Consider the following 17,461-nt stretch of genomic DNA (forward strand, 5'->3'; position numbering starts at 1 on the left):
CACACACACACACACACACACACACACACACACACACACACACACACTGCAAACTGATCAAAAGCGTGTGCGCGAGCGCGCACGTTCATTCGCTTGCTCACTTGCCAACCAACCAGCCAGCCACCGTTCGCGAGCTATGATCATCAGAAAGCACGATAGCGACGCTACACTTTTTTCCCTTCTCTGACTATATATATTTGCACATTCGTCAAATATTTGGAACTTTTTTTTTCTCCATCGTGTTTACACAAAGCATAGCGGGCAAAAAAATATATTTGTATCGAGTTTATTTTCAACTATTTCGAAAGATTTAAGCAAATTCTCCAAAATGAAATTGCAGACGGTACACACCGTATATAAAAGTAGAAAAGAAAATACAAATAAGAAAAAAAAAACAAACAAACAAACAACTAACAAAACATCAACCCAATTGCAAATTGGCACAACCATTCGCGTGATTACGGTTCTACGATAAAAGCGAATACTTTCCGTTATCGTACGTACTCGTAGACTGCATGCGCGCTTTTGCCAAAACCGATCAGAATTTATGCTGTGGGGCAATTGAACGGCGCAGTGGCGAACACGATTTATATATTATTTTACATTGACCGCACCGCCATTCGTCGCCGATTGTAATATTTATTTCAAAAACCTTCTTTTTCCCTCCTTCTTCTGCTTCTTCTCCTTCTCGGCCGTCTGATTAACTCACAATTGAGACTTGTGTATGTGTGTGACTCATTCGACGGTTCAAATTCAACTGACGCATTATTTTTAATTCCCAATTAACAATTGGGCACGTACGTAGCGAGTGCGATGAATCGCACTCATTTTTATACTACATTCGAATTTATATATCGAATATATATGCGCGCTTGGTGCTCACAAATACATTCTATTCGAGCCATATTCTGTAATCATCTCTATATGTGTGGCATATATCAACCGACACACAATCCGTGATCATTTCATGCACAATTTTCACATTTCCCAGCGTCTAAATGCTCGATCATGCATGCCGAATGTGTGTGTTATGTGCTTGTGTCTTCGGTCCTTTGGACTTGTAACCCATTCACTCATTCATCGAACGGAAAAGCATGAAAAAAATACTCATTGCAACAAACGTTGAAATGGCCTACGGTTTTGTTCAATGTTCAACACCTCCGACATGTGTAGTTTTTTTTTCTTCTGGTGCGCACTCGCTCTCATTTGCACAAACCAGAGAGAAAATAGATTTTATTGGAAAAACGACGGCCAAATACTTTGGTTACGGTAAAGAAAAAAATAAATTCGTATGTTACCTCCGCGTCGTCACACACCGAGCTTATTCTTAAACTGGTTTCACAGTATGTGGCTATGAACTTTTAATGGTTTCTATTGCCTCGCTTGGCTTAGAGTGGCTTAGAGCAAAGAGATAACGAGAAAAAAAAATGTAGAGTACGGCATGTGTGTATTCGACAAGTACGAAACAGTTTTTGAGTGCAAAAATTAATTTGCATACGGGAATTTGGAATGGTGGAACGTTGTGACCACCACATATGACACGACAACACACGTACACACCAACAAATTCCACAACGAAATATTTCTAATTAAATACAGGTCTTATGATATGCGCTTTCGGTCACATTGCAGATACAGTTGTATAATGGGGTATCCAGTTCAAAGTGTCATTATCTCTCCAAAATATTTTTACAACACATTTTTGCTTGCTGTTTCGTTTAGTTTTTTCTTTGTCAGTCCTGAAAGATGAATGGAACGAGTTTGTTGTTTTTTTTTCGTCGTTCGTTTGTTTTTTTGGGCAGTAAATTCTTTTGTCAATTTGGCTATGCAATTGAGACTGAATGCTTCAACTGGTGTGTTTCAACCGTCTGATTTTATTATTGCAAGAATTTGTCAAAATGCAAACAAATTTTGCGATGAAAAAAAAAATCCATTCATCCCAACATGAGCCAGACGTCAAGCCGTTGTCCAGCATGAAATTTGTCAAGATTTCGACACACAGACACAATTTGTAAACCACGTTCAAGGTGCTTTTTGAATTGTGATTATTATTGTCGTTATTTTTTTTTGTTCATTTTATTCCAAAGTGATTCTCTTGCTGCGCATTTTTTTCCAATTCAAACATTCTCAATCTATGCAATCGCCACCGCGTGTTATGCGTTTCAAATGGGCGAATTCGATTCAAATAGGTATCCGGCACCAATTGTCATGTTAGAAATAGAATAATAGCATAACTTATTCGAGAGATAGAGATGGAGAGATGTATTACAAAATCGGTTGTATTTCATGCAAATTAAATGTCATCTTGACATCTTTTAAACAATTTTGTTTTGAACAGGAAAAACGACAGCCGCATCATACACACACACACACACACACACACTCGCCACGTACATATTTTATTTTTGGTATGAGATTGATGTTCCATTGAATAAATGTAATGAGTAAAAATTAGAATTTGATGAATACAGACATCAAAATGTGTTCCATCAAACTTTAATAATCAAAATGTGTGTTTGTGTGGTTTTGCGTCAGCAATTTGTTAAGATATATTCATATTTATCCGCATAAATGTGTGTGTGTGTGTGTTTCTGTATTTTGTATTATATTCAAAATCGTTGATTGATTGTACCGAAACTCATTTGTGTCATGTGAATGAGTGTTTTTTTACTCATTTTTTATTTAAAAAAAAGGGCGAAACAACGATGAAAAAAATAAACATAAAAATAAGCGATGTACAAGTGATCGCCGCTTTTATCGGTTGGGTCTTTTGTACAGTAACTGCGTGTGTGCACGAGCGTAATTGAATTCAATCAACAATGAATTCGGTGCTGGTCACGTAAATTTCCAATTTCGTATATTTTTTTCTCTCTTTCTTTCTTCAAACTAATGAGAAACCAACCACAAAGATTTTTCTAACGAAAGCATCCCGCGAATAGACAGAGAGACAAAAAAGAAATTCAAATGTATTCCATTTGAATTTCAACATGTGTCAATTTCTTTGGGGTCGCCACATATTGTAAACATTTCCATTTGAATATTATTATACATTGAGAGAGAATAGTTTCATCGCCCATCATTGAATCGAACATAACATGGAGAAGTGATTTTGTTTCGGGAATGAACGAAAAAAAAATCACAAACTGTATGCAAGTCATTATTGTGCTAAATCCATGCCTTTTGCATTATTCATGAGTGTTGAAAGAGTGCGCGCCATCAACATTAACAACAACAAACACACCGACACACTGACATTCTCTCCCAGTTTGCGAACACAGATTCTAAATGGAAAATGAATAATGAAAGTGAAAGATGGTGCATTCAACAGCATCATGTTATGGGGTCTGATAGATGTTTGGTCTCTCTCTCTCTCTCGCTCAAAACGTCGTTCTTCATCATAGACATCAACGCGCAAACGTATTTTTAAATATAGACGTGTATGTACACAATGCTCTTCTTTCCATCTTTCACATCTGGCTGCCTGTTATCAGCGCCCGTCGACAGCAACGCAGCAGCAATAGTGGCGGCGAACAGCAACGTCGGGACCAAGAGCAACACCACCAGCAATAGCAACTATAACCGAGCAACAGCAGCATCGGGCACTGATAAAACATGACATCCACATAAATACATACAAACGGGAAAGCATTTAGACCACTTTTCTCTTCACATTCCATGCTTCGATTTATTTTTGGCAATAGTCGACTCCATTCATTTTTCAGAGCAAAAGTGGTTGCGCCAAGTGCTGCTTCTGTTGCGAGTATTGTTTCTTTGGTGTGTTTCAAAAGGTTTTTTTTAATGTGTGATTCTGCTTAAAATGTGTCTAAGATTTTGATGTGTCGATTTAGTGCATGTTTGTGTATGGAAACATTAAAAAAAAGACACTACTTTTGTGTGGTATATTATATGGTTCGGCAAACTGATAATGAAATACATACATTTACATAAATTTTCATCGAATCTTGGATGAATGATGCAACAACAACAACAGAGTCACACAAACTATTGACACTTGAGAGTGGAAAAATTGTGAATTGAAAATAAGCAGCTCCAGATAGAGACAAAAACGAAACAAAAGTGAAGAAGAAAAACGAAGAAGAAGCAAAAAAACATACGAAGAACACATGAAATAGATTGAAAAATGTACGTAAAGCAATCGCAAGTACAGTAAACACACAGTGTTTTCCCTTGTCAGAAGGCACATTGATAACACCGACACAGGCAATTCGATGTACACGATTCATCATGTAGGTATTTTGGTGTTTGGTACAGCGAAGCATACGCACACACACTTATTCACACATAACTACATGCACATCATCGAAAGCAGCAGAACATTTTTCGCCCGATAGACACCGAAAAACCAATTCCATGTGCATCAATACATATACACACATCAAAGGGACCCTTTGAGCTTGGCTCAAAATTCACACTCTCACTCTTTCTCTCTCTCTCTCTCAGTCGGTCGAGATAATTTTTCATTCCTGAGTCGAAAAATGATTTCATAGCAGACGCATCACTGTATCGCGTTAGATTGTTGGATACGGTTACAATTTGGTGTGTCCTGGAAAACGAAATCAACAATAGCAGTCATCATCTAACGATTATTTTTTGAAAATTACGATTTAACAAACGAACGCGCGTCATCCACTACCATCGTTCGTTTTTTCTTCGCGCAATTCAATTTTTTTTTTCGCTTGCTCTCTTATCAATTCTTAAGCTGGGAATTTTACGTGATTTATCAAAAACAAACCAAATTATTTGTGACAGTAAAAAAGGATACCAGTAAAATAAGAGCAACAACAACAACAACAGCAACAAAAAAAACAGGGGAAAATAATTTAAATGCAAAAATTTCATATCGACCGTTTGTGTGATATTTAAATTGTGCATGTGATAATGCTCCAGATAATTTTGTGCTAAATTTTCCTGTTGTTCGTGTGTTTGTGAGTTTATCAAAAGAACCTTGCGTCGGAATCAGAAGAAAAAAATCAATCAAAAACCAAAAAAAAATAATGGCCAAACCATTAGAAAATGTAGATTTCAAACACACACTCCACAATTATGATTATGATAAAGATGATGAGGATAATGTTGAGTCCACAATGGTCCACTATCCAAAATTAGTCGATCTACAATCGAATAACGTTGCGCCAATGCAACATCAACAGCCAACAACAACAACACCACCACCATCACAACCACCGACGACGACGACGACGACGACGACGACAGCGACGACACAATCATGTGTTCTGCAACAAACAACAGTGAGTGTTCATCGTAACGGACACAGTCGTAATCCATCTTCAATAAATGGCATTACAATTGCAACGCAAGTCATTCAACCACCACCAAATAAGCCCGATGCAATTCAAAGCCTGCTAAAATTGATTCGATTCCGCAGTGACTATGAAGAATGCGACGAAAAATCAGTTAACCGACAAATCTGCGGCATTCGCGAAGCACGTCTAATCAGTAAGTGAAAACCTAGATATTTGATGCATCAATGAAAACGCAGCGAAAAAAAAGTAACATGTGTTTGTCACATTTCAAAATAAATGTGTCATTGTTTCGTTCTGGAATATCTGTTATTGTCGTTTTGTTGTTGTTCTGTGACCGTTTTCATTAAAAGATTTCAGTTTGAGAGCAAAGGGGACATTTGAAATGATGTGGAGCGATCAAACAAAATCGATTCCATTGCTCATTAAAGTGGGAAAAATGAACACTTGCTAAAACGGAAGAAACACATTATGACAAACTACAATGTTTTTTCCCCCCGTTAATCTCAGTCTTATCGTCACAACTTTGGCGAACGAATGAACGAAGAGAATTTAATAAATGTGAAATCGGTTTTTTTTTCGTTCGCGAAATTGCGTATTTTATACACACAGTATACGTGTACTCTTGTTTATCTCAGAGTTTGTATTCATTTATAAATAATCAATTTGAATATTGGGAATTATGTGCGCGAGCACACACACACACACACAGACGTACTAAGCTATGGCAGAGAGAACGACACACAATAGATGATATGTAGATGAGAGAGTACATATGATTGATATGCGTGCAAAATTGACGCGTTTTGCGTTAGCAAAACAGCAAAGAATATTTAAAAAAAAAACGACTCAATATGCCTCGAACGCACGAATCAATGAACTATTGAAATGATTTCAAACACAACACACGTATAATCCGCACAGTAAATCTGTGCGACATGGAATCAAATTAAACAACAACAAAAAGACGGTCACTGTAAATGTGACAAATTTAATCACAATCAAGCTATTTCATTTGCTATCAGTCTAATTGCAATCAATTTTTCATAACAATCACGTCAACAAATGCGAAATGAAGTGATCCATTACTGAAAAAAAGCAACGAGAGAGAAAAACAGCAAAAAAAAAGAAACACCCCATTGATAAACATATTAGTTTTTCAAACGTTGTCCAAATGTGGAAGACCGACACAAGTTGTGTCACACAACACACTGTATCGAATACCAAATTTTTCGGGTGTCTGATAACGAAATAAATAATATAAAAATTGCTATCACGTTTTAGCGCGACAGACGATATAGTTAGGTTCACAAAAAAAAAAACAGAATTCTAACAATTTTCAATGCCACGATCGATGCTGATTTCGTGTGACAAATTGAAAAATGGTTCCGTTAACCGAGGGAAGAAGGCAACCAATATCGAAAAAAAATTATGTGCAAGGCACACATAAAGAGAGAGAGAGAAACGGTGTCAGTGTGACACTGAGTAAAAACTATTTTCAAATTTCTTATCGCATCGTGAAAGACCTTTTTATATGACCCCCATCGTTTGTATTTGTCGCCTTTTTTTTTTGTTTCGCATCGTTGTTCACAACCAATCGAACCACATTCAGTTTTGTCTGCCACAATCAATTTTTGGTGTCTCAGTGATATAACCATGACTCGTTTTTTTCTCTGTTAAGAATCCCATCTCATTTTTCGACCGCCGAAAGTTATGGTGTTTTTTTTTTCAGTTAGTAAAATTTCCCGTTAGTAACATAAGCCTCTAGTATAATGTAGATATTATGAAGTCCTTAACCTTACTTGGAATCAATTTGTAATGAATATCATTATCAGTAATCTCAACAAACGTAGACCCACGTCATTTATTCGAAGCTCACACACAAAACACATCTCTTCATCTCCTATCATCTCATATTGTGTGCACAATGTGACTCACACACACATGTTTACGAATGAATGAAAACAACGACATCAATTGCAAAAACCGTATCAAGAATAACATTGTTTTATAGAACGCTGCAATTCCATGTTCCCTTTTATTGATTCCATTTGACGTATTCAATTTACTTCTTTTCCGTCTGTGTGTTGATAAGGATCTTTATTTTCAGTTCATCTTGCATCGATGTGTATTTTTATAAATAATATTGTAAATGTTTTGATGTTGAAAGCGTGAAGGGAGAAATGAAGTCGCAAAACTCATTTCAGATCCGGTAAAATGTTGTTGTTATTCCCATTGTTAAACGTTATTCGCATGGAAACAAATGAATGGTTGGCTCCCTATTTTTTTTTCATTTTGACTGCACAAATGGTGCGAGAAAAGTAGGAGATTTTCCATGGACGCTTTTTGACGTCTGCATATTATCACTTGCCTAGATACAAAAGGTCACCGAACACTTCGTCAATGAAATCAAAATCTGGTAAAATCTTATCTGCATTCACTCTGGTTTTTATCATTTCATTTTATAGGTATTTTATTGCTTTGTTCCTTTCGACCTATGTCGAAATCAAATACAATTTCGATGCGCGTACATCATACGCGTCACTGTATATTATGCTTCATCGATAACTTTTCTTACGAATACATTATTTTGAAAAAAAAATGAAGAAAACGAAAAAAAACACAAGTTAAAGCATTTCGCAGTGATTACATACACACAGTAGCCGTCTTCAATTCGAACCGGAAATTTCCAAGAAATCACATAATTATCTGGAATTTCGAATGGAATCTCTGAAGCAAACTTTTCTGTTCGTTAGTTAATTCCCATGAAATGACCCTAATTCGGAATGTTTCACCAAAAATAAAGTGCGGGAGAGAGAGAGAGAGCGGGAGAGAGAAAATGTGGCTGATTCGGTAATCAAACAACAACGCTTCAATAAATTGCTAAAACTATTCCAATCGAAAACAAATATTAATCAATGGCCAAAGTTCTAAAAATCCCCTCAATCTCCGTTGCCAATGCCGTCATCACTGCCACTGTTGAGCAGTAATCCAATCAACGTTTAATTGCAAATTTCAACATGGTCTGCACATACACATACACAAAAGAAATGGGAAAGAATTCAAATGGACCATTGAATGCAAAGGAAAAAAGTTTGTGGAATGTATTTGAATCATTTGGTTCGAATTCATTTTCAATTAGCTCTAATGATGGTCAGCATTTACGCTGCTGCATTATGCGCTTCATTTGTGTATCGAACTCGGTTTGAATATGGACTTTTTTCCAAAATGAAAAGTGCTTGCTCAAAGATTCAATTTTTTTTCTATTTGGTTCCGCACCGCACTCACAAAAGAGCAGAGTTGAAAAGGCAAATTTGTACAGACGTTTTTTTGTGTGTCGTATTCGACCAGAAATGACTAATACGTTTGCCACGCAATCAGTAAGTGCAGACCACAACCACAACAGCAGCAGAAAAAAAAGCGATAGTTCATTTTGAAAATGAAATTTTGTGAAAGAAGAAGAAGAGCGCGCCCGTTCAAAAAGTCAATCAATATAATGAACTCTGCATCCAAATGTATGTGTGTGTGCATATGTTCGATTGGGATTTCCTCTTTTTGATATAAAATCTATGAACAGGGAAAAAAACAACGACTGTTGAAGACGCTACCAAATCAAATATAATTACATAAGTCAATATTATTATTTAGTTGCCTTTTTTTTCTTCTTTCCTTCTCATGCTTGATTGATCATCTAGAAAATGTAAGAGAAATTCCATGTATGTTTTGCATATCACTGTACTAACAGCAGATGCGACGACCGACTCTCTGTCTTCCATTAACAATACTGTACATCTCGCCCGTTTAAACGCAATTTCCACACATCGACACAATTGTTGAGTCAATATGAAAATATTGTGTTTTTCTGATTTCGTCACACACATACACACACATGCACATTTTGTTTTTGCTCCAACGAAACAGTTTCTATTACATATACTATGTATAATTTCAGCATTGATTGGTACACGTGCACTAAGAAATTCACCGTTGTCATCGCGTGTATGATAATTTTGTATCAATTGTGGCTATGCATTTGATACAAATTGGCCACTTTTTTCCATTGCCGCGTACGTACATTTGATACCTTGGGTTATTTTTAGATTGACCATTTTCTATCGTATACAAATGGCACCGTGGCCCAATGGTCACGAATGTCATTACCTAATTTTCTTATTAAAATAGTATTAACGGTCAATTAACACCCACAATCACCGAAAGTTTAGCTAAGTTAACGATTTTTAAATGGCCACATGATTTCGAATTGTTGGAAGTGTGCTCATTTTTATGCCATAGAAATTTAGTGGGATCAATCACATAAATTCGAGCAATATATCAATCGTCTTCGAATATCATTGAGTTGAAATTCTTTAAGCTTTTAAATTTGGTCGATTTTTGTGCTATTTCCTATGTTATCTGCATTTTATGAACGAAGGACTTCGTTCAAATGACGTGGAATTGGAGATTTTATTACAATATTCCATTTCTGTAGTTGTTTGGGTTCCGTTTGAATTTACCGGCTCTTCTTAAATGTTCGGGGTAAAATCTTAATGAATTGAATAAATAACAATTTATCATGTGGTTATTGAAAAGACTTTGTGAAGGTGAACACTTTTGTTATCGGAGATTCAATTTTTGGGGTAATTTTTCAAACAAAAATTATGTCTATTGACTAGATCGAGAGGAGAGTATGCGAAAAAATTCTAATATATTTTGAAAGAGGAGAGTATGATTTCTGTTGATTCTATCTGCGTTAAAAGGAAGTATGTTGGCATCCCGTCTAGCCTCCGCGGTTTTTCACGGTTTCCGCGAAACTGATAAAAGATAACAAAATGGTGTCTTCAGCAAAGTTGTAGTACTTGTGGTTTTCTTTAACATTGCTGAAGACATCTATCTCTTATCTCTTATGAGTTGCGCGCAAATCGCGCACATAAAAAAGCAAATTTTATATAGAACTTTTTTTTTCTTATCATTTTTCGCGCTTTTAGCGGAGCTGATAAGAGATAAGAGATAACTGACTTCAGCAATGTTATAGAAGACCTCGAGTGCTACAACTTTGCCGAAGACACCAAGTTGTTATCTCTTATCAGTTCCGCGAAAACCGTGGAAAACCGCGAGGACCCGCCAAAAATGAACATACTCGCCTTTAACCATTTTTGAGTCGAAAGAAACTTACTCTTCTCTTTCACAACAAAGTCAGATGAACTTACTCTCCTCTCGATCTAGTCAATAGATGTTGCATTGGCCATATTGAGCACTTTTGTGCTAGTTTTTTCGATTGTTGTATTTTTCATCCTCTGTTCAATGCTTCGACTCACACAAACTATTTGTGGCCATCGCATTTGTTTAAAGTAATTAGTCACTAATTTCATGTTCACTTCTGAAGTAACAACAAACGATGATTTTTTCGCATTCGACAACCTTGACTGATCGAAAAAATATATATTTATATGTTCAAAAGACAAGAAGAAAAACAAAAAAAATCAGACAGTGCAATTGAACAAAATAAATATAAACAGCACGCTGACCAACGGCCAGACAATAACAACACCACATTTTTATCTCTCAAACTGTTGATGAAACCATATCTTTTGATTATACACGCAACAAAGATGTGATTTATTGAAAATGAAAGAAGAAAAAAAAAACATATTCACGAAATTACCGAATATTGTTATGTCTTCGGAAAAAAAAAAATGGCGACACAGAAAAAATACTCATCTTGTTCATACTTCATACTTTAAAAACAATAACAAAATTTCCCCCTTTGTTTATTTACAGTGATGTTCATCCTCATCGTCGTATTTCTTATCAGTGGAGCCGTCTTCTTTGTGATGTGGTTTACAGAACTCTACAACGATTCTATTGTTTCTGTAAGTTTGTCTGTGAACGAATATTTCCGAATAGAAATGAATGAGCCAATAAATATCTTGATCAATTTTTAATGAATATCTTTGTATATTTTTTATCCCGGAAAGTCTTTAGTGTTAGCAAAAAATTCAACTGCCTTACATTACTTCATCCAGCCGCCATTGAATCCACAGTTAAAAGTGCACATATTCAATTATACAAATACGGAACGATTTTTAGATGGCCTAGATAAGAAGCTGATAGTTAAAGATATCGGACCGTTTGTCTATACCGAGAAAACCCAAAAAGTCGAAGTTGTATACAATGACAATAACACCATCTCTTATCGGGTAAACATTTGATTTTTGCTGTTGTTCAATGCATCTACCGAAATTGATGTGACTTTGATTCAATATTTGAAAATCATCAAAATGTTACAAGTCATTTTTTCGATATATGTAAATGTAATTTTTAAAAACAAAAAAACCACTACAGTTTTGTCATTTAGTTTTAAGCAAATTATTTGAATTTAACTCTTTTCCATTCTGTAGGAGCATCGATCATTTGATTTTCGTCCAGAGTTATCGGCCGCCCATCAATTTGTTCCGTTAATTGTGCCAAATGTGCCATTTTTGACAGCTGCCTGGCAATCATTAAAATGGGATTACTTGAAAACCGCCGCATTCAACGTTGCCACCTTTGCTATTACCTTGAAACCTTTCGTGGTAGGGTTTTTATTTAACAAAATCGCACTGATATCCTGACAAACAATTGAAAATTCATTGAAATAAACTAAAAACCAAAATCCATGTGTGTGTTTCAGCATGTGCCAGCACATTCATTTTTGTGGGGTTACGATGACCCTTTGATAGAGATATCAAAGACATATGGTGACAGCAAACCCAAATTCGATAAGTTCGGCATGTTAGTTACGGTAAATATATGGAAATTTAAAAAAAAAAATAATAATCGACAACTTCAATTCTAGTACTTTTCTTTAAATTCAATTATTTAACGTTTTATTTCTTCAAAAAATAAAAAAACAATTTCTTCCTTCACAGAGAAATGGGACCAGTGAAGAAACATTTACGGTGAACTCAGGTGTTGATGATATTCGAAAGCTAAATGTGATTGACAATTTTAAAGGGCAGCCACGTATGAATTTCTGGTCAACGAATGAGTGTAATCGCGTTGACGGCTCTGACGGATCCCAATTCCCTCCACATTTAATGGACAAAAAGCACAAACTCGAAGTGTTTATCAAAGCATTTTGTCGCAAATTCCCAATGGTTTATGATTCAGAGGTGAGCTTGTTCAATGGTGTACCCGCCTATCGTTACAAGGCACCACGTAATGTCTTCGATAATCCAGATAAAAATCCAGCAAATGAGTGTTACTGCGACATTGGATCTGGCAAATGTGCACCAAGTGGTGTATTCAATGCAACACTATGCTTTGATGCACCAATCTATTCATCATTTCCACACTTTTTGTACGGCGATGATAAATTGTTTGAGAATATTGACGGTCTATCGCCAAATGAAAATGAACATTTAACGTTCGCAGATGTGCATCCACGATTGGCATTCCCAATGGCCGGTTCATCACGGTTTCAAATCAATGCTCAAGTACACAAAGCCGAACGAAGCGAATTGAATCGTTTCGAAAACGAACAAATACTGCCAGTCATGTGGATGGAAGTGACATCGGATGAAGTACCTGAAGAGCTTCGGGCCATGATCTATCATAGTACGTTCAGTGCGAATGCAATTCAAATGTCACTGCGTTACGGGTCATTGTTTGGATTGGCGGTGAGTGTAACAATGCTTGTAGCCGGATGCTATCTCAAAAACACCGAAAGCGATCAAGGCAAATTTAAAGGCATTAAAGATATTAAAAAGGCCGGTACGGTTACCATCGAAGAATTAGTTACGATCGATTTAAATGATCCGTTACGAACACACACCGAATCAAATTATCTGGTCAAAGAATAAAATCTGTAATAACAATCAGCAAGTAATTTAGGTTATTTTAAAAAACAAATCACTCCAAAATGATATTAAATTTTAAAAATAAACAAATTGAAAGAAAATAATCGACATTTTTGATTTCTTGAAAATAAATGTTGCATGTTTCCGTCTAGGTGGTAGAGATAATGTTTTGTAAGCACATTCAATTGGCAGGTGCTATACGTGCGGCACCAAGAATCAAACCAGATAAAAATACGTAGAGGTAATAACTCATTTTTCTTTTCTCTTCAGGATTGCCCTTTTGAACGCATCCGCCGAATAGTCGTGTTGAAATCGGCGTTCCATATATTTGCAAACTGGTTTGTTCTAGCACTTTCTTTGGTTCGTAATGAGTTAATATCGGAAATAGCTTAGAGAAACCAATAAATTTCTTTTCTCAGTATGCAAGAATATTAGAAATTCATATGAAACAAAAATCACGACTCAGTGTTAAAGAAAACGATTTATACGAGAATCGGATGCAAGTTTGATTTCGGTCAAACTGTATGTTTGATCCATCTTGAAAGTGTTGATCCTTCTACACATACAAAGTGATTAAATTCTATTTGTGAATATCATGGATAGCTGCGGCTGTCTTATTTCTCTATCTACATCAGAACACCACTTTGTATGTGTCTGTCCAGTATGATCGCTCCAATTTCGAAGCTGAGAAAAATATAAAAAATTGTTTTATGTATATATAAAGGGTGTTTTTTTTTAAATCCGTTTTTTTGATATTGAAATAAAAAACACAAATTCCGATATTTTGATCGTACCGCTTGGTTTATTTGATAGATAAATCCTTGCAATTTAATGTCCGACATACAGTTTGGGGATATCACCACCTCCCTTCCTTTCTATCTTTCGCTATAATTCAAGTAACAATTTTTGGTTGAAATCAGCTCACCGGCGTAGAACCGACTGTTGGTAAAGCCACATGTTGACCAACCTTTTGCCTTTAATAAAACTTCAAACATAGTTTTAATCATCTGAAACCAGTGAGCTCCACTTGAGGGCAGCCAAAATATACAGCCATAACTGGAAATATCGTTGTAATGAGAAGAATTGTCATTTTCAAAGCACAAGTCGATATTTTACACTCATTGGCCAATTTCAAACTGGTAAATTCCAATTTTTGTACCAACAATGATAAAAAACTAAGTTTTATGGCGTTTAGTTTGCAAATATTTTTCCAACATTGTGACAACCTTGAATTTGGTTCGAATTGAAAGTTCAGATTGCCATATAGTTAGCCTAACATCAGATTGTACTTTGAACGATTTAACAATTTTCACTGAATAAAAACATTCTTCGATTAAACAATGTGGATTATGATTGGCATTATCCCAAGTTGAACATTCCTTCAAAATTAACTCAGTCGAAGACAAATAGCTGCTTGCAATTTTCAAACATCGGTCGGTGCATATTCAATAGAGCGTGTTTTGAACTGACATTAGCTGCTGACGATATTAGCTGCTGAGGATATTAGCTGCTGACGAGTATGCGTTGCGTTGTTTTAACGCTTTTGCATTATAAAAATGAGATATTCTCCAAACATTCCAATGAGATGTTTGCTTGCCTCTTCGTTTTTATACTACAAATGCGTTAAAACAACGCAACGCATACTCGTCAGCAGCTGATGTTAGTTAGTGCTGCTAACGTCAGCTCGAAACACGCTCTGATATTCAGTGCAACATTCAATCTAATAAATGTGAAAATTTGGGGAGGAAAGGTTTGATTCGATTTGTTTATGAACAATTGAATATGAACATTTGCATTCACCGTGGATTCAATAATATCCTGTTTTTGGTATGATCCTTTGTAGCTTTTCATTAGTAGAGCTCATTTTCAGTAGTTGAAAGAAATAAAGTGTTGATCAACAATTAGCTCTCCTTCGAAGAATAAAAGTATAATCCACATGCAAATCCTAAAAAAAATCATAAATAAAAAAAAATTCTTCAAAATAATGCATCAACATGTTGATAGGCATACAACCAAAAGAATATTGTTGTATATGAATGGATATGTGTTTGGTGCCTTTCATTGCAATGACTGCATTTATTAGATTCAAAACATAGCGCTCACGCGGCCCATAACCAACTTCATGCTAAACAAAGTATATGGGTAACCAACTTCGTTGTTTCTGTCATGTTTCAATTTCTGACGTTTACATTAAGAACAATTATTTATATTTTGCTTTTGCCATTAGAGCCTAATTAGTCATTCAGAACGCACTTACGAAAAAAAAAACAATCTATTACGAAGGGAAAAATGCTCAATTAAAATCGATAAAAATCAAACGAACAAGTGATTTGTATAGAAAACCAATTTTTGTTGTTATTATTGTTGTTATTGTGTTAGGCTATCGTGTGCTGGTGTTTTGTTAAGTTGGTTGTTGAAAATTCCGAGTGCAATTGCATTGCACTTTTGTTCTTTATATGATACGCCGTACTTAAACAAAACACGGATTCCGAAAAAAAACGAAATTATGACAAACAAAGATGAACCATCGAAAACTCCGTCTGTGAATGAGGGTTTGTTTGTCACTGTTGGTAGTGCACGTACAACGGCAAGCACAAATGGAAGCACCAATTGGTTTCGATCGATACCACGGCGTATCCGTAAGTTCATATCGAAACAGAGCCGTCATAAGCATTTGGAGCAAACATCGAATGATTTCAACAAATCCAATGCAACCAATGCCATCGATGCCAACGATACCACCGATGGTCTAGACGAAACCAATCTCTATTCGATTGTCGATCAACTGGGTAACGGGAATGATGAAGAAGTTGCAATGATACGGGCTACGGCTCAAATGGCTAGGTAAATAATGCCGATCAGTTTCATCTAGATGCAAGAAAAAAGATTTTCTTTTTCTAATTCAAGTGATTTTCTTTCATAAACCAGATATGGATGGTTTTGGGGACCAATATCACGGCACACAGCTCAACAAAGACTGCATGGAACGCCAAATGGATCATTTTTGGTTCGAAATTCACAAATAAATTTACACAATTTTACGATAAGTTTTCGTACTGCTGGCAAAACATTGCATTATCGCATCGAATTTGTCGATGGCTATTGGTAAGTGATATTTTTTTTTCTCTCCACTTGAAAAGGCCCTCGTTTCTTTTGAAGATTTCTCTCAAAAGCGAGATAATTGAGCCATTATCGATTGCTGCTTGTTTTTATAGCAATATTCTTAATAGAGAAGTGTTATTGAATCGAAAATGTTCACTAATTTTCATGTTATCTCTCACGTTTACCATAGGCAAACATTCAGCTCAAAGCACCGGTCCATCGTAGATTTAATCGATGATGCGATGAAAAAATCCAAAGAGAATGTATTCTGTTATGTGAAACAAAGTTCACAATTAATACCTCCATTTCCCGTTCGTCTAACCAACCCGATTTCGCATTTTGGTGACATTTCATCGTTGCAGAACATGTGCCGATTAGTGATTCAAAAAAGTGTTGTTAAAATTGATCGAATGGACTTATTGCCGCTACCAAATAAACTCATTTCCTATTGCAAAGAATGGGAAACCATTTACGGCGAAATGCCAATTCGAATAGGCTGAAAACAAACGAACATTTATCAAATACATGTATTCGTATTTCGCTGCAGCGAAACTACGGGGAAACACAAAGAAAATTATTCATTTAAACAATGATTCATATCGTCTGCGTCTCATTTCATCTCATTCGAATAGTTTCGTATTACCTTCCTTCTGGCGGCTCGCTTCATTTTCTATCTCCTCATTTTACACAACAACAACAAAAATCAAGCTAAAACGAAATCAGTCGAGATTAAGTCTTTTTTTAGCCATTAGAAAATATTTGTATACACACCTTTTTTTTTGAATCTATTTATATGTCAGAAAGTTAGTCCGAGTGCATCGAACCGAAGAGAGAAAAAAAAACGAAGTGGAATAGTTGAAAATTGCTTTCGTAAAATGTACGAATTCAAATCCATAAACTCATTTTTTCAATAAAATAGGTTAAGATCAAGTTTGATTTTGTCTATTGTCTATTGTCTTTGTTATCGCACTAATACGACTACGACGTTTTTTTTTCTTTCAAATTAATATTTAAATAAATGCTAAAATTGTAATTCCAAAGTGAACCAAATGCATTTTTCATTTGTGAGTTGATTTACCTGTGGGGTCAATGCTATGGCATACAAATAACGAATTTTGCGTCTGTGTGGTTTTTTCCTTTTTTTTAAATTGAACATTGTATGTCAGTCTGCAAGAATTTAAAAAAATAAATTATAGGATTAAGAACAACGACGCACTTCCTGTGCAATAAACGAAAAAA

General features: G+C 35.6%; 3 protein-coding genes across 5 annotated transcripts in view; 2 read left to right on the forward strand and 1 right to left on the reverse strand.

Annotated features, from left to right (window-relative positions):
* Positions 1–513, reverse strand: part of LOC129576881 (scavenger receptor class B member 1) — a 68,243-nt gene extending 67,730 nt beyond the window's left edge. Inside the window, exon 1 of the mRNA XM_055462900.1 lies at positions 416–513. The gene's annotated coding sequence lies outside the window, so the exon portion shown is untranslated. The remainder of the gene's footprint in view (positions 1–415) is intronic.
* The window catches only part of LOC129576880 (scavenger receptor class B member 1-like), a 37,258-nt gene extending 24,037 nt beyond the window's left edge, over positions 1–13,221 (forward strand). For 2 of the 3 annotated variants that reach the window (XM_055462887.1, XM_055462886.1), the window contains exons 2-6: positions 11,061–11,152; positions 11,258–11,479; positions 11,681–11,854; positions 11,953–12,063; positions 12,191–13,221. In XM_055462887.1, coding sequence (XP_055318862.1) covers positions 11,061–11,152; positions 11,258–11,479; positions 11,681–11,854; positions 11,953–12,063; positions 12,191–13,123 — 1,532 coding nt within the window. In that variant the 3' untranslated portion in view covers positions 13,124–13,221. Of the gene's footprint in view, positions 1–3,735; positions 4,248–4,461; positions 5,479–11,060; positions 11,153–11,257; positions 11,480–11,680; positions 11,855–11,952; positions 12,064–12,190 lie in introns of those variants that run through there. The other variant, XM_055462885.1, reaches the window with a different exon arrangement.
* A 1,849-nt stretch (positions 13,222–15,070) lies between these two features.
* LOC129576884 (suppressor of cytokine signaling 6) lies at positions 15,071–17,262 on the forward strand. The gene is made up of 3 exons (XM_055462923.1): positions 15,071–15,964; positions 16,049–16,225; positions 16,413–17,262. Exons 1-3 carry the CDS (start codon positions 15,627–15,629, stop codon positions 16,720–16,722), a joined length of 825 nt encoding a protein of 274 aa, XP_055318898.1. The 5' UTR covers positions 15,071–15,626; the 3' UTR covers positions 16,723–17,262.
* Positions 17,263–17,461: the final 199 nt, after the last annotated feature.

This window comes from Sitodiplosis mosellana, unplaced genomic scaffold (assembly GCF_009176505.1).
Source record: "Sitodiplosis mosellana isolate CC-2019 unplaced genomic scaffold, AAFC_SMos_1.0 Smas_scaffold_6191, whole genome shotgun sequence".
Taxonomy (NCBI): domain Eukaryota; kingdom Metazoa; phylum Arthropoda; class Insecta; order Diptera; family Cecidomyiidae; genus Sitodiplosis; species Sitodiplosis mosellana.